The sequence below is a fragment of the Leuresthes tenuis genome, unplaced genomic scaffold, assembly GCF_036924035.1.
Source record: "Leuresthes tenuis unplaced genomic scaffold, fLeuTen1.0.hap1 SCAF_16, whole genome shotgun sequence".
Classification (NCBI taxonomy): Eukaryota; Metazoa; Chordata; class Actinopteri; order Atheriniformes; family Atherinopsidae; genus Leuresthes; species Leuresthes tenuis.
Window position 1 is genome coordinate 22,159,813 of NW_027325370.1, and position 23,790 is coordinate 22,183,602.

Here is a 23,790-nt window from a genome sequence, read left to right on the forward strand (position 1 = left end):
TGAAACATTAGTGATGGCTACTGTGCCGGTGTGACACATTTGTGTGACCACATTTGCCTCAGTGAAAGGTTAAACAAGTCCTCCGTGACAATATGCATAATTTTTATGTAGCCTCTTATCCAATCACTTGCAAATGACAGGTCAATTTATGTCAGTCGTAACACAAAAATTGAATTGCAAAACGAAGTAAATGGAAATTAATTCATAATAAATGTCTACAGGATTGTCGTGTTATTTATTTTGTTCAGGCTTTTTTTTTTTTTACATGTTTGAAATCTAAAATCAAAATGTCGATGATCGATGATTAATCTACAATATAATTACATGTGCTAGCGTGTCACTCAGACGCAATCAAGGTTTCAATTACTATATTATAGCTCAGGTATAAATAGCCTGTAATTTTAAGAAAAGCTCTTGCTTTCTTTCTTTTTTCCCACCAGTGCCATAACTCACAGGCGCGGGGCTCAGTCATGTGACATGCGCACTCGGCCCTGTTTTTGAGTTTTGTTATGACAAGTCGAGGCCTCGGACTAAATTAGGAGCGAAGCCCCCGTGTCTTCCCGGGCAGATCCGTTATGGAGGGCATGGACCTGGACCTGGACCAGGAGCTCATGCAGAAATTCAGCTGCATGGGCACCACAGACAAAGATATCCTAATATCGGAATTTCAGAGGCTCCTCGGGTTTCAGCTTAACCCCGCCGGATGCGCCTTCTTTCTGGACATGACCAACTGGTGAGCTCGGGGTCTCGTCTGGCCTGCTGTGTGGTGGTTGTTAGATAATAGCTAGAGTACACCAGCTAGCTCTCTGCCCAGCTCTTCAAGCGGTACACCGATAATATGTCAGGAAGACAGAAAAGTAAAACACTGGGAGTTTTGTCCTTTATTGTGACCCAGAACTGTAGCGTTTGGAGAAGTCAGCGGAGTTATAATGACAGCTAACGACGTTGTAGTAACACAACGAGCTGAGTCAGTGTTACTGTGACTTTTGATCGCCAGGCAGGGACACAGCGGAGGGTAGCTTGATTTGCATACCAGTTAAAAATGATAACTTTATTGGTTAATCTGGCGTGTTACGCGAGGATCTTCTCGTTTTATGTATCGGTATTCGAATTGTCCAAACGTTCGCGTGTCTCTGTCGTAACTACAACCACAGTGAACGTTACAGTTTATTACGTAATGTGTCAACAACGTCCATCGAGCCTGATGTGCTCAGATCTGCTTTGGTGATAGTAACTCTTTTCACGGGGCAAAGATTAATGTGTGTTTTCTTTTTCACTCACTGAAAATATTCGATACAAACATTTGTTTTGCTTTAAATTTTTTTGGCAAAAAAAAAAAGGACTTCCGGTGGCTTTTTCTTTTTAAATGAAACGGCTTCTGTCCGAAAACGAAAATGAATGCGTTGGCGAGGGGAAAAAAACTGTTTTAAAGCCATCCCTAAAATAAACGTACTTGTTCGGTCAAATGCAGCATCAAGCCAGCTATTGCAGGTCTAAAAGAACACAACAGAGGCAGCGTCCATTGGGAGATCGGGCCGTAGTAGCGTCATGTGATGAGCTTTCTAAAAATAAAACCCCAAGTTTATGGATGACCCGCGTGTCACGGAAATTTCCCCCGTACAAACTGGTGTGTGCTCTCCTGGTCCCAACATTCCCAGCTATAATGGCTGTCCTGAGTTGACCGAAACCAAAAAAAAATAAAACGGTTGATCAGTCTTCTTCTTTCTTCCCTTCATTCATTCATTTGAAAGATTAGTCTTTATGACAGTGAAATCCCTAAAATCCTGAAATGATCTAATGCCACTTTTGCAGAGTGTAGGTCACATTTGTTCAGAGGTTAAAGAAGACTATAAAGGTGCCTTATAGCTATAACTTTGGACACGTATGTACTTTGTCTTGTGGTCAGTTTGATACTTTTCCCTCACTTACACAGAAGTACTTAGTGAAAAGTTGGCAGTGATCCAGCTTAAAAAGTACTGAAACACCAAGTTAATCTTTTTCTTTACTACAGTTTTTAAGTTTAAGATATTCTATCCAACATTTTAATATTTTGAACATGACTTCTTCATTCACTTCTTCAGTTTTTGGACTGTTGGGTAAATAAAACTAGAAGTCAGAAGATTATGTTCAATTGATATATAATGGCCCTTTTCAGAGGCCACTTATTTATCCATCCAGCTATCCACTTTTTAATCTGCTCACTCCCTTTTTTATCTGTTCAGGGTTGCAGGGGCATTGGATGAGAGGCGGGGTACACTGTGTCGCCAATTGCTCACAGGCCGTTGATTATTGAAGAAAATAATCAGTTGATTTCCCATAGTGAAAATAGCTTTTATTTATGAATGGATACTTTTTAGCCACAAGTTTCCCAGCTCCCATATTTAGCCTGATTATGTCGATTTCTGTCAAAGCTGCCGTTGAACAATAATCTGCAATGGTCTGTTGTAGTACTGTCACTTTGATCTGTATTGATCACTCAGATTTCTGCTTTTTTTCCCTTTATCTCCCAGGAATTTACAGGCTGCCATCGGAGCTTACTATGACTTTGAAAGCCCCAACATCAGTGCACCGTGCATGTCCTTTGTGAAGGATGTGACGATTGGTGAAGGTGAATCAGTTCCACCTGACACACCTTTCACAAAGACCTGGAGGATACAGAACACCGGTAAGCCAACTGGAACAAGAATAGCTCATAATAATTATATGAACGAAGGCAGAGCTGATTGTAGGTGTTTGGGAAAACAATTATAGTCACACGTCAAATGAGGTCAGCATAGTTGTTTGTGTGTCTTTCAGGCTCAGAGTCATGGCCTCCGGGGGTATGTCTGAAGTATGTGGGTGGAGACCAGTTTGGTCATGTGAACATGGTGATGGTGCGCTCTCTCGATCCCCAAGAAATGACTGACGTCAGTGTGCAAATGCACAGCCCCGTGTCTCCTGGGATGTTCCAGGGTCAGTGGAGAATGTGCACTGCAACGGGACTTTATTATGGAGGTAAGGACAGTACAAGTATACACAAAGAAATTATTAACGTTGGTATTTTTTCAGCAAAACTTAACTGAACTATATGTAATGATGACTGTTTTTGCGTTGAAATATAATATTACGTGTGTTCGCACATATGTAAGATTGACAAGAGACTGGGAAACGATATACATACAAAGAGGAAAACAAGGATTAAGCAGCAACATCCAGATTGCACCCTTGCCTTTCATGAATTCTCCAATGGCTCTGTTCACACATGGTCTCATACAGACATTGACCAGACTTGAAGTTAGGAAGCTGGCTGGGTACAGTCTGCACGAACACGAGTCCATGGCGTGAATACAAGCAACCCTTCTAGATACTGTCAACAAGATTGCAGGGCTGCGAATCATTAAAACAGTTTTTAATAGTTTAATATTTAATAATGGAAACTTTATAGATTACTGTGAATAGTTACTATGAATATTGCAATAGTTAGCCGTTACATATACTTATCATGTTATTATTCTATAAGATGGCGTGTGTGGGTTTTTATATGAATGCCCGTCTTGACAGATGTCATTTGGGTGATCCTGAGTGTGGAGGTGGGAGGCCTCCTTGGCGTCACACAGCAGCTTTCCTCTTTCCAAGCTGAGTTTAACACCCAGCCTCATCGCAGCCTCGAAGGAGACTACAACCCTTTTGCCTCACCAGAGAAAAGCAAGTGCCCCAACAGCAACAACAACCACTTCCATGGTGACAGCGCCCACAGAGTCCCTGAGGAACATTGGCAGGGAAGCCCACACCAGCTGCAGCAAGACCAGAATGGACTTTCACACAACTCTGTGGATATAGTAGCAAACAGTCTACAAAGCAATCTATCAGTAGTCTCTTGTAACCAGGTAAGATACCACTCAGTCAGAGTTTAAGGGGTTTTAAACAGCGTCACATCTTTTAAAAAAACAATCGGGGTATAGCTAGATCAGTTCGATGAAATACAGGATATCATTCTGAAACGTATTGCAGCGTATTGTATTTGTTGAAATTTTTCACTCATCTTTTTCCACCAAAAAAATATATTTTGGAGACTTTTCTGCACTGGTTTAGAAGCTAAGCAAACTAGGAGCCCTTCTGTGGATGACTTTAGACATGGCTGCAGGAGCATATATCGGATTTCAGTGCCTCTCTACCCCACTTTCAGTTTATACAGGCAGAGAAGGAGCTCAAAAAGAGTCACAATAGTAAAGGTGACCTGTGATGTCATCAACTCAGTCGTTACCAGACTTCAAAACTTGTCATCCGAATGCATTCGTTTAGATCTCAGGAGATTTCAACATTGTGTCCCTCTTTGCCACATATCCAACTTTCAAACAGTTTGTCAACTGCTCCGCCAGAGAAAAGAAAAAGTTGGAATTTTTCTGTGTAAATGTGAGATGCAGACACCTAACTTGTTCTCCTCTTCTCCACTCAAACGGCCATTGTTCGACAACCTGTGATCAAAAAGAGTGAGGAGATGGTCTCAGGAAGTTGAATAAACTCTGAAGGGGAGCTTTGGGGCTACAGACTCTAAGTGATTGAGCTACATGGAGATTAAATTAATGTCATGACTGAGTGTGATAGTCTGTATTAACTTCTGTGTGTAGTAGGGTTGCTAAAAAAAAATCCATAGTGAGAAGCTAATCCACTCTGAAATTTTGTATCTAAATAGATATTAATTTGCAACGGCATGGATACACAGATACGTCTTTCACCACACAGCTCCTCCCCTTGCTAGCAGATAAACACAGGGACAACAGCATGGAGCAGCTGCGGCCAGCATAGAACTAACTTTACGTGTTTCTATTGTTCTCAGGGCTTCAAATGTTGCATTTTCTGCCCATTTTTGAGACAGCCCAAGTGCATTTTAACAGGGCACAAGGGCAACTACGAAATACGACCCAAGGTTTTTTTTTGTTTGGGTTTTTTTAATCGTCATCATACTTCTTCTGAAACAACAGCGGGAAGCTAGAATCTGTGTGTGTGCGTCTTGTGTGAGTGAGAGACAAGAGAGATAACACCAGCCTGTCTCAGACATAACAACGAAGGTCAGAACAGTAAAACTGCGCGACTAGTAGTCATCTTGCTATGCTCCACACTTTGAGCCATAGGTTCATTTCTCCAAGAAACCAGCCTTCAGACCCTCCTGTGACGTGACAGTCCTGAGTTAATAATGACGATGAGATTAAAGAAACATGTTCAAGGATAACTAGTTTGATGTCTCGACCGCAAACTTTAAACATAAGACTCTCATGAAGGCAACAACAGCACGAATGATAAACTTCCCTGATTAACTGCCACGAATCTGTCAGCAGCATGTTGAAAGGTAGGAATAAACCATTCACTGCCGGAGGAACTGAAATGATAATAGAATTCATTACAACTAAACCCAGAGTGTTAAAAGAGCTACAATTCACTCATTTCTGAATATAATTCGATGATGGTCGTTCAAAATAACGCGCCTTAAAAATATAAGTGCATCTTTTTGTAAGAGACTGACCATCCAAATAACTTCACCACAGATTAATATTTATCTTGACATCACTATTGATAAATGTTTGGTAATGATCAGCTTAACCATCGGAAATACCAAACTAATTTTGTTTTCTGTGTTTAAAAAGACTTTAAAGTAAAACAGAGGTTTGTTCTTTCTGTCATTTGCCTATTTTGACCCAAAGCGTTTATTCATTGGCAACGCAGTCAAGAGGAAATCATTTGATTAAAGTTGATTTAATCAGTGCTCCTGTTGTCAGTTAAAAGCCCCAGTGCTGCCAGTGGGAAAAGATCATGTGGAGCTCTTTTTAAAAGCATGTTCATTTGTATGGAAAGTATGGAATGCTTTCCTTGCTATCAGTTTTGAGTTTGGTATCATGACAAGTCCTAGTGTGGATACTATGATCCTCCCAAGGGCAGCGATGTGCATCCCCAATTACAAACCCTGGATCGCCAGTGACCTGAAAGAGTCGCTGAACACGAAGAAGAAAGCCTTCAGGGAGGGAGCTGGGGAGTTATTTAGGAGTGTACAGAAACATCTGAAAAAGAAGATCAGAGAGCGAGGAGGTCACGGAAAGAAAGCTGGAAAACAAACTTCAGGAGAACACGAGGGATGTACGCTCAGGGATGAAAAAGATCACAGGCTTCAAAGAGAAGACGGGTTGGACTAATCAATGATTAGTCTCGATAGGTTCAGTTCAGAGTAACACGCCGCAGTCTTCCCTCCAAACATTAGCTACCAAGACCTCACACCCTCTGTGGAAAGCGTCTCCTGCTCACAATTTTTCACAATTTTCTTGATAAAGTAGCATTCGGTTCAATTGATTGCATAATGTTTTTGTTTATTTTTTCTCTTTTTTTTTTTTCCAGCATCAATTATGGGGGGGGTTTGTTGTTGTTGTTTTTTTAAACAAGGTTGTAGTCGCTGGGACATCTGAGTTGGTAATGAGCTACGGCCTTAAATGCAGGAAGTAATGCTGGTGCTGCAGTATGGCTGAAAAAGCCTCAGGCATCCTCAGTTAACTGGAAGACACGTTCAAATGTACTCTGGAAATCTTGCTGTGGTTAGGAAACAGGTGCACCAACCCACTCATTGCTCAGTTTAAGATGAGCGAAGATGAGGTCTTTGTTGTTTGGTTTTAAGTTAAATACTCACAGGGAGATGTTGTCAGTTGATTGTATATCTAGCAGCTGCTGGAAGCTATCATTTTTATTTGATGCTGTCTTTGTGAATTCTTTATTCGATAAGGTATTGATATGTGTTTTGTCTAAACACCCCAAACAAATATGTTTGCCATAAAGCTTGAAAATAGCATTTGTGTCTGAGTGGTGGGCGTTTACCAGCCATCGGGTGACTAATTTCAGCCATACAGCCTACATTTCAGCTCTGCATTGTACTGTGTTCTGATCTCCTTTTTGCTTGTTTTCCGTCTGCTAATTGTCTTGACTTTTTTTTCTTTTTCTCTTCTTGCAGATACAGGAGCCCTCTCCTTTTGGGCACTCTTAAATCATGAGACTTGTCACAGAAAAGCAGCACTAAACTGTAACTCTGGAATCTGTCACACCCATAAGAAAAACAGGAGGCTTTATGGTGGACTGTATGGAGATTGAGAACACTTTATGCAAAACCAGAGGTCGACGCTCCCGACGTGCAGCTGAACCAACATCCCGCACCCACAGTATGCTCGAGTGAATGCTAAGTTAAAAATGAGCGCTTTGACTCTTTGGAGTGAAACAACTTTTTTTTTTCTTTCATTTTTCAGATTTTCTTTTGTTAGTTGACAGAGTGCACATGGGATTGTGACAACAGGAGTGTGTGTTTGATTGTGTGTAGATGTGCGTGCATTGTCCAACATGGAAAAGAGACTTTGGAGTTAAAGCCATTTAATTTGCCAACTGATTCTTCAGTTTCTGCTCCGACTCTTGGTTTATTGAGCGGGTTTGCGGATCCTCTGGTCTCTCTAGCACTAAATCTAATAACAAGGCTGTCCCTGTAACCTCATTTTTGCTTTTTTCTATCTTAATTTTCAATAGTCTTTTTTTTTTAAAGAACCAGCATTCTTCTGTTATCCACATGGCTCTTTTGACAGTATTTTCTGATGCGTCCTTACCTACAATTTTTTACAAGCGATGCATCTGTTTTTCCACTGGAGGGAGTCCCCCATTATTAACTAGAGGAAGATAAGATCTGAGAAACAGATATAGTACCTCTCACAGGCCTCTGAAAGACAGTGAAGGTTGGAATTCTTGCTGTCACTTTAAGAATATACATGTTTGAAATAGAATATCGCACAAGGCTCATTTTTGGTATTTACCCCTGTCATTGTGCTGATTAACATTTAATTTTTTGTGTCCCCGGAACAGGATTAAATTCGAAGAACTCGTGTTTAATTTTCTATGGCAGCACGCATCTTTCCCTCTGCCCTTACAAACACATTTGCAACTGGGCTAACCCGTCAAAATTAGTATTTGATAAGGGGCAAGTTTAATTATGACTGTAAAGAGGCGCACCAGTAAAGCATATTGTTCAGATAAGATTGTAGATGAATAGTCCAGAGGCATTTTGCCATCAACTGTTGATAAACCTCATTGGATATTAATAACAGGGGAGGTCCCAAACTAATTTTCATTTGTAATGCGAGACTAATGACACCATAAACATCATGCCATAACACACTAAATTCAAGCCATATAAACGGCAGTAAAGACGTAACATTATGGAAACATTTATTTTTCTATCATTGAGGCCTGACTTTTCAATGCAAAGTTGTCTTCGACTGCCTTTTAGCATTTAAGTTGAATGTATTTCATGATACATAATCCATTTCCCAAAGGTTTCCACATTACATATTCGAACTGAACTGGTGGTTCTATCAGTGTAGTTATTGTTGTATAGTTCTCTGTCTCTTGTTAAAATGTTACATGGAAAATTCGGGTTTACAGATTTAATCACATAAAAGGTTTTTTTTTTTTTGGTTTTTTTTACCCCCCAATGTCAGAATCATACCTGCTCGAACTAAATGGCTTATCTATGCACTGAATGGTACAACTTTTATGACAACGGCTTCTTTCCTACTCCACGAGGAAAGGGAAGGTCAGATAGGGTCGTCGGTTCTGTGATTTAATCTGTCACCCACATTCAGTGTGTTAGAACGTGTCATCAAGTAAACACCCTTGATGAAACTGTAAGCCGCGTGGATTCTGAGCTGTGACAACATGACAATACCAGCCTACACCACAGCAAGGATCCCTGGGCTCTGGCTGTGTTTGTAGATCAGTGTGCGTTTCCTATCGACCACCTGAGCGTACATGTTTATCCATGCCATCAGAGGTGGTCACCGTCAGTTTAACCCATGTTCTTTTCTTTTCGTAATTGTTGAAGTTTCCGCTGGCCTGACTACAGGGTGAATCAGTTGGCATTAGACTCATACAGCAGCACATGTATGCAAGTGAGGAAGTGCAAACAGATGAAAGCTCATTTTCCTGTATGTTTGATGAATGTTTGTATGATTAAATTATCACTGAAAGCTAAAGTCTTGAGCTGTTGGCCATCTTTCTTTGTGCGGCTTTCATTTACAGATTGGAAGACAAAAACTGCTTGTAATTTTCAAGTCATGACTGATTCTGGTCTCAGCGCTGACATTTTAGTTTAACATTTGTAAGTGTCTGAGCCGCTGCCTACCTTCCTGCCTGCAAACGCTTGTTTAAACCCCTTCTTCTCATGAACAAAGTAGATGCCTTTTGTTACAGCATGCTTCAGGAGCCACATTTATGGAAGCCTATAAATAACCTCTCAGTCATATTCATAATTCAAAAGACTAAACCAGTAAGTTACTGTTGTAGTATGCAGCGAGTTAATGCCGAGCCCCTGTGACATTTATGGAAAAACATTGTGTGGCCACCAGGTAGTAATAAATGGCAATGAGTTAAATGCAGGTGCTGTGTGCACTGGCCGAAAAGTCTCACTTCAGTGGTGCCAGCTCACTCGTTATGTGAATGCAAGCAAGTTTTTACATGTTAAAGGCATTGGCACATAGTAGGGAAACAGGTGCAATGATAAAAATGAAATATGGTTGACAAGCTGTCTAAGTTTCAGTGTCCTGGTTTTGCTGATGCTCACTCTCACACCCTTATGGCCTAAAAAAAAATTTAAAGTTGTCTTTGAAGTCTTCATGAAATCTCATTCAGTGTGAATATGTTTTTTAAATATCTTATGTTAGAAAAATAGTTGTGTACTCTCTTGCCAAGAGTTGCATTAAAAGGACATTGAAATCACTCTGATGTCTTCATTAAACAGTGTTTGGAGAGGAAGAGAGGTGGTCGGCACTGCAGCTAGCTACCGTAGCCTAGCATAAGAACTGCAGATGTTGTGATAGCTCATCTGGCTCATTTTGTTTGGGAAGGAAGCTAAAAATGCTAATACTCAATTATAGCAAACCTTTTAATTCAGTAATTCAACTTTCTGACAAGTTCAGTTACAATGTTCCGTATGTTCTTATTAAGGTAATTTCCACCTCTGAAATAAACTCACTACTTTCTAGTATTGAATTTTTCTTTAGGAAAATAAACTGTGGCTATGGGGAAAAGCCAAGGGATTCTCACAAACTGGTCTACCATCTTTCTGCCTCTCTGTATGATAGAAAGGAGGATGAACTGAGGAGAAAGCAAGATGTTCTGGATATACAAAAGTCATAGAGAGCTGGAGCTCATTTCACTGAATTCAATTGTAAAGACCACCCACTACAAAATCCTGCCCGCTCGTCATGATTTTATTCTAACTAATCATTGTCTTCTGCATAGCTTACACTTCTGATTACAATTGCTTGTGTGAGATACTTTTGAAAAAAAAAAAAAGTTTTTTTTTCGAATTCAAACAAAGAGAGAAATGAGCAGATCAGTGTTTAACTTTAACAGCTAGCATGCTGGTTAGCTGAAGGGAACAAGGCTGGAACCAGTTAGGGAGAGACACCCATGGAGAGTGGGAAATTGTTGCTTTTGCATTTCATGTTAAAACAACGAGCTGTAATATATTGAACAGGTGCTTGAATTCCATTTTTGGTTTCCTTTGGTTTGACAGAGCAAGTTGTTTTTGGGCTTCCCGCCAAGCTCTGCTAACTGGGTGCTAGCTCCAGCTACATTTTTAAAAGACACACACCTGCAATCAATCATTTTGTGATTTGTAAGTGAATAAGCATTGTTGTCAAAATATTATTGTGTTGATTATAATGATATCGTTCATAATGTTGCAGGATAATGCTAAAGCACAAGCCCGCTAACACAAAAGTTAGGTTTTGTAAGACGTTTAAAACCAAGCGAGAAATTTCCACAGACTGTATTCATGCTGTTTATGAAACTATCTTGAACATCTTGCATAAAAGATGTGGGTATAGTACACTGATTATCACCCACTCTTTTATGACTCACCATCTTTAAAAGGTCGTATCTGGCTAATTATTTAAATATTTCCAAGAGAACCACCAAGATATTGATCACAAGCAGTGGATCAAGTTAATGACATCATAATAGCACATGGGGGCAGGGTGTTAAAAATGATTTACTTTGTATTTCATGGGAGAATGTGGGCTTAAACAATGAAAGTTAGTGAAACCAGGTATATTAGGGAAATGGTCCCTAGTACAACACCCAAATGCACTTCCTCATCTACTGCATGTCTCCAGCTATGTCCATATTTTATATAAGATCATACACATCCATCATCTTGTGTTAAAATGTTTTACAGATGAATGAATTCTGGTTTTATTTACATTTTTGCACAGTGCCCTAACTATTTACAGGAAATTGGGCCGTGAATTGAGATTTCACCCATCTTGATGAATAGTTACTATCATGAGGTAATTTTAGTGTTTACGTTCAGGCTCTACAATAAATACCATAAATTAAGTTTGTCTTTGTTAGTGATAATTAGGAAAATAAAATATAATAAAAAAAAAAGAATGAAAAAAAACACACAGACACTACCTTTTTTTTTTCCAATAAACTTGTTTCCCTTTCAAACCAATATCGCAATATTGACACCATCACACCAAATTTGTTTTTTGTTTTTTTTTGTTGTTTTTTTTTTTTTCTTTTTATCACTGCCGCCATTATCATCTGTGGTCATAATCATCTTTATGCATATTTAAATGAACTTCTTGTTACATCAAGATGAACAGGCACTACACCAGTTAGGAGATAAAAGTACATCACTAACTATGAACATACATCTTCTAGACCGCTAATATAGGGTTTCCACAACGTGAGCTGCTGTCCCCTGTGTGCATAAGGAAGAGATCAACATAAAAAAAAGCATTTACATGTACACCTTTTTACTGCCTCAACGTGGTTAGGTCTCAGTTTCAACTCAACACAGTTGTACAGTTACAATAGAATATCATCTTTTAAATTACATCATCATATACAAATCTGACAGCGTGGGATAACGTCACGCTTTTTATGATACACTGACAATTCCATTGCAATAAAATTCATACAATATGGTACCTATTACTTAAGATGTTTTCCATTGCTGTAATTTAATGAAACACATTTACATGTATAACACTACATTTTGTCTTAATAGTCAATCACTTGCATTTTTTTTTGTTGTTGTTTTTTTTTATTTTTTTCTGTTACAATTACACAACTCATACACACTGGATGAAGGTGTTTTACCCCAAAAATATTAACCTGTTGATTATGTCTTTGAGCTTGCATGTATTGTGTACATCGTGTTCGCGTATGTGTGGCTATGTGAGAGTGTGTACGTGCATCGAGGATGTTGGACATTTGGACGACAGGAGTCCTTTTTGCTATGCTGGACAGCTTTACTCTAAGACACAACTTGTGAGCTGGTGATGTGTTTTTTTTTCCCTCATGTTTGAGACCCTAACCTGTCGAATCCTGTTGCAGACAGAGAGCTAAACACATCTGACCCCTGTTGGTCCAGTGACTTTTATAAATATTCGGACTTCTAAGTTATAAAAAGCATTTCTGCCTTCTAATCAGAGATTTAGGTGAGACTTGTAAGAAGACAACTCACAAATTCATCAATCAACCAGAGATGTATGCAATTCCTGCCAGAATTTCCTGCCAAGAGTCAAATCCACCATGCGGTACACTTTGCACCACTGGTGACATGTATTCCCTTTGTCATTAAGATATGTTTTTTTTTCAGATAAATGAGTGTGGGATGGACTGGGAAGCAACTACGAGTTCACTGAAACGGTTTCACATGTGATATGTGAAATTAGTGCATGGGGGAGAAAACAGTTGATGGTACTGGGTCATTCTTTGGCTCAGCAGGGATACGGGCCACACAACTAGTGCTTTTACCTAGGCAAGGCTTTTTAATGACTGTGGAGAATAATGTCTAGTTAACATGCCCTTTTTCAAGCCCAATCACTAGTACATTCATGTTCTGTTGGAGAGGCGTCAATGTGCAGACAACAGCCTGTGAACAGTAATGTACTGACATCCCTCCATCGGCCCTTTGCTCTGGAAAAAAAAAAGAGTCCCAGGCACAAGTGCTGTTCAAGACCTCCCTCTTATAATGCAGTGGCATCCTCAAGATGACTTCATCTTGGCTCTGAGAGAATGTGTCACACATATGTGTTGTTAGCAGAGGTGGATTCAAATGAAACCTGATTTATTGAACCATTAATGAAAGCTTCTGCACAAACCGTAAATCCTTTCCATGATTTTGCATGAGGATGATATTGTCAAAGGATTTACAAGGCTTAAAAGAAATAATAAAATAAATACATAAACGGAAAAAACGAAACAAACGTAAAATCAGTTCATCGAGAAGCTTTCTCATGTGAAACCAGAAGCACGCGTGCATGTCCAGAGGCATGTAATGCTGCATTCGGAGTTGAAAGTTTTGCATCAAGTTGTAGCCTAAAACGAGGCTGCAGGAGTCGGGGAAATGCAAGTCTTTGCATAGCACATGCTGCTATGCAAGTTCAGAAACAGTTCAAAACACGTAGCACTGCACACACTGGAGTAGAGGCTGGACCAAATCACAAAGAAAAGTGAACAAGAAGGGAAAAAAAAGAGGATACTGCCTGTGGTACTTTTAACACTACACAGCATTCCTGATGTAAGAATGACATACACAGCATTGAAAATGCTACACAAAATGGCAACACACTGTATATACACAATGCAGGTTGGAGAAGCTCGTCCTTGTCAAATGGGTAGAACTGATTATATAATCCTCCCTTTTTCACAAAAGAACACACTGCAGAACGCTGCAAGTTTTAATAAGCTGCATTATAGGTTAAATACAGCTGCACAGAGAAGCAATGTGTTCCTGCACTGTCGTGATGTTATAGTAGAGTGTGTATACTGGTATAACTGCTCCCGTTTTTTTTTTTTAATGTGTAAGTCCACCCACCCCAAATGCTCGATAAAATATGTTATACTGATATACTGTCTTTTAGGTTACTAAGTTGTATTTAGGCAAGACTGCTTGGCGCATCTGTTGGGCAAGGGATGTGTAGCTCTTAAGTCTCTGGCTATGTGCGGTGCAGTTGGACGGGACAGTTCAAGCTGCCTCCAGTGGCATGTCCTTGTCCAGTTACGTGACTAGATTGGCTCGACATAATTGGCTGGGTACAGTCCCTCTCGGCCGGTGTCCAAACGGCCTCTACACCAGCCCTGCTCATCTTCATCCTCGGTCTTGGTCAGTTCATCACCTGTGAAGGAAATGCCACTCTTTAATCATCAGTTGGACGATGAATGTTTGCTAAATGGTGAACTGGAAATGCGTTTATCTGTTTTTCTATTATTAGAAAGAATATAAGTGGAGGAAACATCTATATTTAGAGTTCTAGTTGAACGACTCCACCTTGACACACCTCCAAAAATTAAATCTGATGTTGCCTTGTGACAACACCCCCACTCAATTTTTGAGTTGTCCAGAAAACTGTGCAGTGATTTATTTATTAATTTACATAAATAGAAATGCAGTATATATGGCAAAAACATAGCTTGTGCTTTTCTAACAGGCTTGATAGTCAATATTTGGTATGACCCCCCTTTATTCTTCAGCACAGCTTGAACCCTTTTAGTAATTTCTTTAAGTAATCTTCAGGAATGGTTCTCCAAGCTTCCTGAAGGACATTCCAAATCTCTTCTTTGGATGTTGACAGCCTTTTGTTCTGCTCTCTGTGAAGATGATCCCACACTGTTTCAATAATGTTGAGGTCCAGGCTCTGGGGAGGATTCATCCCTCCATAAGACCTGTTGCCACTGATTTTCAGTCCAGTTCTTGTTTCATTTGGCATACCTCAGCCTTTTCTCCTAGCTTCCCTTTCATAGGAATGGCTTCTTAACAGCCAACAGCAAACAGTAGATGTCTCAGCTGAAAGTCCAGCTGTATCTCTCATGTTTATTTTTTTAAATTTTTTTTTACAGATACAGTTCATCTGGTGCAGATGATTGTTGGGTCTCCTAGAGATGAGCCAAAGTTTTCAGGTACAAGCTCTTTGGGGAAAGAAAATACAAATTTTTACAAACAGTGGTATCTTTGGCATTTCGTATTGATGCAACTAAATAAATGGGGACAAATTCTGTCTTTAAAACTTAATTTTTCTTTTCCCCACACTGCTAGAGGTAAAATGCACTGGGAAAATAATTCCTATGTAATTATAATAAAAATAATTCCTTTTGCAGTTATTTTATATAAAAAAACAGTAAAAGCTACTACATATAGCCTATGAAATGATTGCAAATCCCAGAGGTTTGAAAACAACCACAAAATCCCACACGATAAACTGCTGAGCAAACAAAAACAACCTTAGATATAACCTGCACAACAACATATATCCAAACAGCACTGTATGAAAGTATGTAGGCTGATGGGTTTAGGTGTTTGGAGAAAAAGACTTTTAGTCCCTACTGCATTTTTAGGGAGATGACCGGATTTTTGCTCTTTAGAAACTTGATCTTGAGTGTTAGTATCAACTAACAAACACTAGTGTTAGAAATTTTGATGATTTAAAAATTTAATAAACTGTATTTCCTTTGAGAGAGACGAAGATACGATTACCTCAAGTCATAAGAATGAAAGGTTATGACACATCAATCTTGTATGGGAATCCCTGAGCTAATCAGGGCAAAGCTGAGCCACTGTCCCGATTCTTAAATGTTTTAATGTCATGTGACATAATGACACTTAAAGTTGGACAAGACCTTGCAGTAAGTCGAATGCACCCAACATAATGGGTCTCTTGTCATTAGGCTTCAAATGTCCTCAATGCATTTAGGTCAGTGATGCTGAATGTAATAACGGTCTCTGTTCACATGAAACCTCCACAGGTGTTCTCAGCCCTTTCAGAAGGCGCAGAGGGGTAAGAAAGCCATTCCTTGAGTAGCTATTTTCCCTTCCTTGAATTACTATTCACATCATTGTGTGGACGGATAAAGCTCTTTTCTAGACTATTCCCCAGACAGCTTGAGTTAACTGGTGGCAACTGCCTGTAATTTGTTTTCCACGTGACTATCAATGACAAATCATTGCTATTTTCAATAGAGGAAGGGCGCTTTAAAGTACACATGAGGACTGAGTTGTTGCTGTTTTGACCACCTGCATCATACGCTGCAACCTGGTCATCTTATCCTCAGTCTGGACGAGTAGAAATCCCATTACCTGTGTCACCTGGCGTGACCATGGATAATTACCTGCTTTGAAGGTGAGTTCATCCTGTTCCTGGCCTTCATAGTCATAGAGGGCACGCACACGGACCCCTTTCCCGGCACTGGAGTCATCTTCGAATGAATTCCCGTTCCCACCGTTTTCGTTGCCGGAGTACGCAGTGGGCTGCTCGTCATCAGACCACTCAGTCGAATACGCTTGGTTCTTGTCATAGCTGCTCACACTGGTAGAAGGAGACAATCCCGGGTGAAGTTTTGATGATAAACATTTTGACAATTGGCTAGAAATTTCTGTGTGCCACAAACTTTCACTGTTGGCCAAAATCTATTAAAGACACATAAATTAGTCAAACAGTTGCATTAATCTCCTTATATCACTGTACACACGAGCACTGTGGGTTGTTCTGAGTCATTCCTGTGTGCATCATGCTGCTGCAATAACTCACTGACACACCAAATCTGCAGCTGAAAATAATCAACCCATGGGCTGACCTGTTTTAAAGAATTTGAGAATCAAGTGTTCAGGAAAATCTTTTGAAAACAGACTAATTCTCAGATAGATTTGGTCCTTCCAGGAAATTTGATAGAATCATTTTTTAATTCAAACTAAAAATAGTGGGAAGTTCTTGTAATATATCGTAAAACATGAATGTGACCACACAACTCATTTTGTGAACTAACCTGCTACGGTCACCAGGTGGAGCCACATGGTCGGTGCTTGGAGTGGGTGGGGCTCCGTCTGGTTTCTTCTTCTTTGGAGGAGCAGCGGCCTGGTCTGGGTTGTACTCCTGGTGAAGACACATGAAAACAGAATGAATGATAAATTAGAAATAGAAATAAGAGGTTTCATACAGTATGTTTTATTAATATATTGGATTTTTGGTCTCGAGGTTTTATGTTGTACCTCAAATGCAGGCCAGTTCATGTGCATCTCTGGGCCGTGGTTGTTGCTGAACCACTTCAGGTCCTCTTGTGTGTTTGCAGCCAGGATCGTGCGCTCCAGTTCTCTGTATATTGTGGCATAACTGAGGAGAGAAAATGGAACAAATAGAGACAATGAAAGTGCCAGAATGGACCTGGGGGCGCTGCCAATCTGGCAACAGAAGACAGAGTGTAGCTCAAATTCTGGTTTGAAAGAGATCCAGTGTTCGGTCATCAAAGAACGGAAGTGTCTCCCTAAATTTTCTGCTGTTGCTGTAGCTCTCAATAGCTCAAGTATTTCATCTAAATAATTCCCTCTTTCACCAAAATGTTACCCTTTATGTCACCAGTTTTCCCAAATCGATGTTTGACAGAATAAAAGGACATTAGGTTAAAGAAGGAACATATACAGGAAATATACACTGCAAAAAAGTCAGGCAAGACAAAAAACAAAAACAAAGCAGAAGTGTGAAAATGACAGAATAAATCAAATTGAAGGTGAATGATTAAACCAGTCCGCTTGAATAATCAAAGGCAACCAAAACTGGCGGGTTTGTTTGAAGAGCTTGATAATCACTTCGCTATGGCTCCTGGCTTTGTTTGTTACACACAGCTTAAATCAGCCCAGAAAATGACAAGCATTCGATCAGAACAAAATTAATTTAGGCAGAAACATTACTGACTGAATCATCAGTTAATTAGTGCTTTGAATCTGAATGCTAATGAGCAGTGCATGGCTGGCTGATACTTGTATTGAGATTAATTCCTTTTGAAGGGAACTGTGTTGAATGTCACACAAAACAAATCAAACTAATCGATCAGAAATTTCCAGTGTGGTTGTTTTTTATTAAAAGTTAAAGCATCCAATCCTTCTCTAGGAGTTCACTCTAAATATGTTGCATCTTCCCACTGTGCATTGGAGTATACTGTATATTCTTTAGAATGACAATTATATGGACAAGAAATACATGGATTAGAAGGACAAATAGAAAGGCCAAATAAGCCACACTGTTTGTCTTATTGTTTGTTGTTTTTTCTTGACGAATTTTAATTTTAAAATGAAAGGATAGTAATCAGTGGGTAACAGAGCCGACAAAGAAGAGCTGTGACAAGAAGAAGAGAAGAAATTAAATCAATTAATCTTAAATTAGAATGGAAACTTGTTTGGTAAAACACTGCCCCCTTGTGGTGACAATGTTTGAATGACCAGAGTTACAAAATCCCCTTTAAAAGAGATTCCCATCATTTGGTCTATTACAGCACAGCACTGCGCGATATAGGTAGTACATTTTTTTTTTACCACAGGTACTACCACCTTGATATAGGTGGGATATTTCACTGGTCGCTTTGTTTTTATCTAAGATAATTATCATATAAATGGATTGATCACACAACACAGCCTCAATCATGGAGAGAACCAGAACAAGCACAATGGAAACCTACCTTAATATCCAATCTCCCATTTCTCAACACAAGTTTAAAACTTCCCAGTACGCTCAACAATACAGTAATCTTGACAACTCTGACAGCTTGGTGTCACCTCCATTTAACCTCCAACCCCCAGTACTGACAGAAGAATTATTAGAGATTAAAAACACAGAGAAACTACTATCCAAACTATATCCTAACTATATATTCTATATATTACTATTATTAAACCAAGACAACCATATCACTTCCCTTACAAAAATGGGAAAATGACCTACTGGTCAATCCCAATGTCAAATAAAAATACAAATATACAACTAATACAGTATAGAATCATCCACAGAACTCACCTCACTACACATAAAATACATAAAATGGGATTGATAGACACAGACATTTGCTCATCATGTACACTAAATAATGCAGACAATTACTATCATGCCATGTGGCTCTGCCCCCCAGTACAAACCTTCTGGGAGGGGGTCATTGAAAAAATGTCAGATCTCTTGGGATGCAGCCTTCCATTATCCCCCTCACTCTGTTTACTTGGAGACCTTACAGTAATTAACCCAGAACCCAATAATACCAGACCAATACTTACAGCCATAACAACTGCCAAAAAGACCACACTCAGGAACTAGAATACAAGACACAAACTCAACACATCACACTGGTTAAATATCCTCACAGCATACATATCTATGGAAAAGCTCTCAGTCGCTCTCCAAGACCAAACTCATTATTTTGAAGCAACCTGGACCCCTCCTCTTCTCAGAACCCTACACTTGCTGCCTGTGAGCCTGTGCCCCAAACCTGACAAGCGATGTCTTAAAAGTTCTTGTTATTATCGTTTATTTATTATGTTATATTACTTTCTTTCTTTTTCAATTGTTTAATATTTTGTCTTTATCATCTTTTATTCTGCATACAATTTTCCCCCTAAACCTCATATATTTTACTAATTCATGCAACAGTATTCTTTATCATACATTCCGAACACTTGTGACTGATACCTCCTACTCCTATCTTATTTGTTTTTTCTCACTTGTTCTGTTCTGTTTTTTTTTTTACTATTTTTTTACGTATGGCAAATAAAAAAATAAAAAAAATATCAGAAGATTAAACGTATCTAACAATTCTGTATCCAGTCAGTGGTCTGCAGTGTCAGTGTTTATTTATGTGTTGCAGGAAAAATGGTGCTAATATCAGCGTCAGTAATAACAGTAATAAAAAAACTCAAAGCAAAACACAAAAGCTGTAGCTTGCCTTGTAGCGGGAAAATCCTCCTAATTTTGAAATTTCAGTTGCTGCTAACCAGCTCGCTGTCATGTGTCCAGATGATAGCAGGGCCAGGTGGCTATTGTGGTGGTCCATGATATAATTCTTCTTCTTAACCCATAAAATGGAATGCTTTAATACTGAGCAACAGGCGGGCCTGCAAGAGTCTGTCATGAGATCAGACACCCCAGGCGATTGGTTGACAACTTTCCACCACAACCTATGCAAGCAAAGCAAATAACCCAAATTTCAATTCGGCAACAGAAGGTGCCACCCTGTTCAAAGTGAATGAGACACAAGACTATGGAAGCCTGGAAGATAGTCCCGTGAATCTTGCCATCGTTTCTCATCAGGCGGACAGACTGTAGCTGACATGAGAATTCTTTATCGTGCTCTCTGGAGAATCTTCTGAAAACTAAATAGGGCCACTCCAGAACCTCTGGGAGCTGCAGAGCTGGTATATGTGTCGCTGCACCAAGCTCCCTAAAATCCATGGAACAGGACTCACTGAAGAGGCTGCCTTCAGTGACACCCACCCTGGCTACAGAGTAACAGGAGCAGGAATGGGCCGGGGCAATAAAAAATACAAAAAACAGTCTAAATTATATGTAAAACTTATCTATTTCAGTCTGGCTAACCTTTGGTTCTCGGTGAGGTTAAGATGGCGTTTGATGTCCAGCAAGGCCTCCTTGAGGAAGGTCAGCCTCTTGACTTCATGCTGCTGGCACTGGTCAAACACCTGCTCCATGCACTCCATGTACTGCGGAGTGCACTTGTTCAGCTCATCCAGAGACTTCTCATACTTTTCTTTTGCCTGAGGAAGAAGAGGGAAAACACAGTTTTACCTGAAGCCATCTGGAAGATAAATCATTCAGTGATCATTTCAGTTTCAGTGGCTGGCTTGTTCTAATTTGCATCAGCAAATTTGGTCTACAGCTTAATTTCTATGCTTGAACAGAATATGAATGGCTCTTGAAACTATGAGTCTCCAGAGAGTGTTGCGATACTGTCATACCCTATCTGGTCACCAAAATACAGCAGGTGTCAGAAAGAGCGTGTCGCAGCAACATAAGGTATTTTGTGGTCCGGTCAAAATGTAATATTCCACACATTAACTTATAAATGCAACGTTAAATGTCACATCGTCATATACATGACTTGAGTTGCGATACAAATTGTGCAGTTATGAAGGAATATCATGCAGATGAGTGTAAAACTTCATATATGGGACAGAAATCTGGACTTCAGCAACACCATTACACACCTGACACGAGACAAACAACAAGACTTTAAGGTCTTTACCTTCTGCACGTCTTGTTTGCATTTATCCACTTTCTCGTGGAGTTTCTTCTGCTGGTCTGCTGTGACAGAAGCTTCAGTTTTGCCATTGGCCTCTCGGGCTGCAGCCAGCTTCTCCTCCTTGCAGGCCATATGGTACGTTTTCTTAGCTGCCTCCATCTGCACGTCCAAACATGAGCATCGTCAGTAACACAGATACATAATCTGGTTTGACCAAAGGGACACAGAAGAGTTATATCCTCTTATCTCAAAATATTTAGTGACTTTCTTTTCCACATTCATATATGAGTTTTGATACTTGAACTTGTTTGGTACTGGTCACTATAGTCATGTCTACAGCCCTTGGCAAAAGTGGTTCTTAGTACTAGACCAACAAAAATAGTTGGTGCTGATCGGGCACAAGTGCTTACAGGTTAGACTGGCTTCGGCACTGGAACTTAACTGGGTTTTCAGTCTGACAAAACTGATCATTAGTTATCCATATCCTCCTCACCTCCTTGAGCTTTTTGGCCCATGGTTTCTGAGCTTTCTTGAAGCCTTCCTCTGCTTCTTTGGCTTCTTTGAAGCCTCCAATCATTTGCTTATGATACGCCTCCTTCTGCCAGTTCTTGACTTTCTCAACATCTTCATTCAGCAAGTTGTTTTTCACATCTTGGTGCAGCTCACTCACTTTCTCCGCTTCAGTCATCACACCCAGCCAAGCTCTCTCCACAGAGCCATACTGTGGGCCTGGGAGTTGCACATAATGATACATTTCAAACAAGAAATTCAGGGCAGGAGTTTGGTGGTCAATTATTGCCAGACACATCAACCATCAAACTGCGTAAAAGCATATTTGACAAACTGATGGCGTTAAGTGTATTCATTTTGTTGAGCTATTTTCCTTAAAAATGCTGACCTTTCTCAATAAGCTGTCTCCATCTCTTGGACCACGCAGTTAGCTGATCACCATATGCTTTTTCTATCTTGGCACGTTCCTGCAGACAGCTCATAAGATCATTGCAGAGCCGATGGCCGTCATCAAATCTCTTGACAGCGCGTTTGTAGTTCCCCACCTGAGCAGGGAGAGACAAATGTGAGGCTAATCTGCTTCTACATATATCACAGTGAAAGGAAAATCTACAAAATGCATTTACAGACATACACATCTAAAAATGCACCAGTCGTTCACATTATTTTTACTTGTTCTCTGGGTGCACAGTTTGTGACATGGTGGAAATGTACGCATCGCATTCTGTTTATCAGATTCGATCAGGATTTTGTTCGAAATTGAGCAAATACTCAGTCTGAAAGTGAGCCGACAAACAAATCTGACCGCCCCTGAAGATGGTCTGGTCCTGGGCTATGGAACAATGACATATTTCTCACTGGTAAACACAATGGCCTGGCTACTCTATCTAAAAAGCAGCAGAGACTTGCTGGGACTTGCCTGTATGATGCCACATTTGAAACAAAAGAACGTTTTCCACAAGAAAAATGTTTCAAGGTTATTTTATTAACTCTCCTCTATTAAGACTCATCTGCTGTATACTCCAACTCAAATAAGAAAATCCAAATGCCCTATCAAAATAGCTGAAAATCACCTGAAAATAAATCTCTTAATGCTGGCAGTTTCTTTATACCAGAGACCATGAGGCAGAGAAAGGGATGAAAAAAAATATAGAAGACTAGAAGAAGTGAAAAGTAAAGAAGATCAGTCTCAGCGAGTGTTCCATAACTTAACCTTTCCATAACACTTATTTATGATACAAATATGAGCCTGCTTAGTTGCACTTTTACTCTTATTCACATTGTTGCCATTTTGCAGTTGTCCTTCTTCGTGATTTTGCTCAATAGGAGAAAAACTGCAACAAATTTAATGCTCAACTATATTTACCATGGGAAAACCCCTGGGATGTGTGAGGTGGGTTGTAGAATCTCATCTCTGATCTAATTATTGGTTCCACCCATTAATCTTCCGATTGATTAAAGTTTTCTCTTTTTTTTCACGCTCTTCTTTGTCAAACCTGGACTAAAAATCAAATGCAGTGTAAAGTCTCCTGTGCCACAACATCTTTTCATTCAGATATGAAACCTAAGCAGAAACCAGCTCCAGCCATTTATCGTCTCAATGCAAAATTATTAGTATAATTTTTTCAATATCCCACTCAGACAACCATACTGCATCAGTATTCAGAGTTGTCATCTGTTATATTTACGAACTGCATTTTTTTTTTATTTTAAACATCTTACCACCTTAAGTGAGGCTGCCTTAAAGGCAGGCTGTGTGACTCCTCCTCTTTGGTGCCTGCAGGGGGCTGAGCTCATGGTGCATGATGAAGGGGGGGGGGGTTACTCGTGCCTGCGCATGTGTAGTTATGCAATAACATGGGTCTGTGTGTGCATGTGTGTGCACGCGCTGTGGCTGCTTTAATCCTCTTGAGTGGTGTAATGCAGTCAGACAGATTCTCAGGAATGGATGACGAGGGAGAGACAGAAATACCATTGGCCTTGTGCATGTAGAGATGTGTAGCGCGTAAAGCATCATACAGACACAGCTCATGGAGAGCCTGTCTGACGTGTTTGCAGGCTGCAGCGCCGCACTGATCAGTCAGGAGATCAGCTTGCATGTGGGGTTACTGTTTGAGATGAAAGCTGCAGGGAGACTGTGAGACAGGTGTTTGACCATATGACTTTTGTCCTGTGTGACAGATTGCCAAGTCACACCAACAACAA

General features: G+C 39.9%; 2 protein-coding genes across 3 annotated transcripts in view; one reads left to right on the plus strand and one right to left on the minus strand.

Annotated features, from left to right (window-relative positions):
• The first annotated feature begins 474 nt into the window (after positions 1 to 474).
• On the plus strand, positions 475 to 9,026 carry LOC140271433 (protein ILRUN-like). Its single transcript, XM_072366654.1, has 5 exons — positions 475 to 733; positions 2,511 to 2,665; positions 2,797 to 2,994; positions 3,541 to 3,866; positions 6,968 to 9,026. The coding sequence occupies exons 1-5, from the start codon at positions 576 to 578 to the stop codon at positions 6,998 to 7,000; spliced, it is 870 nt and encodes a 289-aa protein (XP_072222755.1). The 5' UTR covers positions 475 to 575; the 3' UTR covers positions 7,001 to 9,026.
• A 4,813-nt stretch (positions 9,027 to 13,839) lies between these two features.
• The window catches only part of pacsin1a (protein kinase C and casein kinase substrate in neurons 1a), a 32,847-nt gene continuing 22,896 nt past the window's right edge, over positions 13,840 to 23,790 (minus strand). For both annotated transcript variants that reach the window (XM_072367665.1, XM_072367666.1), the window contains 8 exons: positions 21,974 to 22,130; positions 21,569 to 21,804; positions 21,079 to 21,234; positions 20,415 to 20,590; positions 17,054 to 17,174; positions 16,831 to 16,937; positions 16,177 to 16,373; positions 13,840 to 14,189 (listed from right to left, as the gene is read on the minus strand). In XM_072367665.1, coding sequence (XP_072223766.1) covers positions 14,080 to 14,189; positions 16,177 to 16,373; positions 16,831 to 16,937; positions 17,054 to 17,174; positions 20,415 to 20,590; positions 21,079 to 21,234; positions 21,569 to 21,804; positions 21,974 to 22,130 — 1,260 coding nt within the window. In that variant the 3' untranslated portion in view covers positions 13,840 to 14,079. The remainder of the gene's footprint in view (positions 14,190 to 16,176; positions 16,374 to 16,830; positions 16,938 to 17,053; positions 17,175 to 20,414; positions 20,591 to 21,078; positions 21,235 to 21,568; positions 21,805 to 21,973; positions 22,131 to 23,790) is intronic.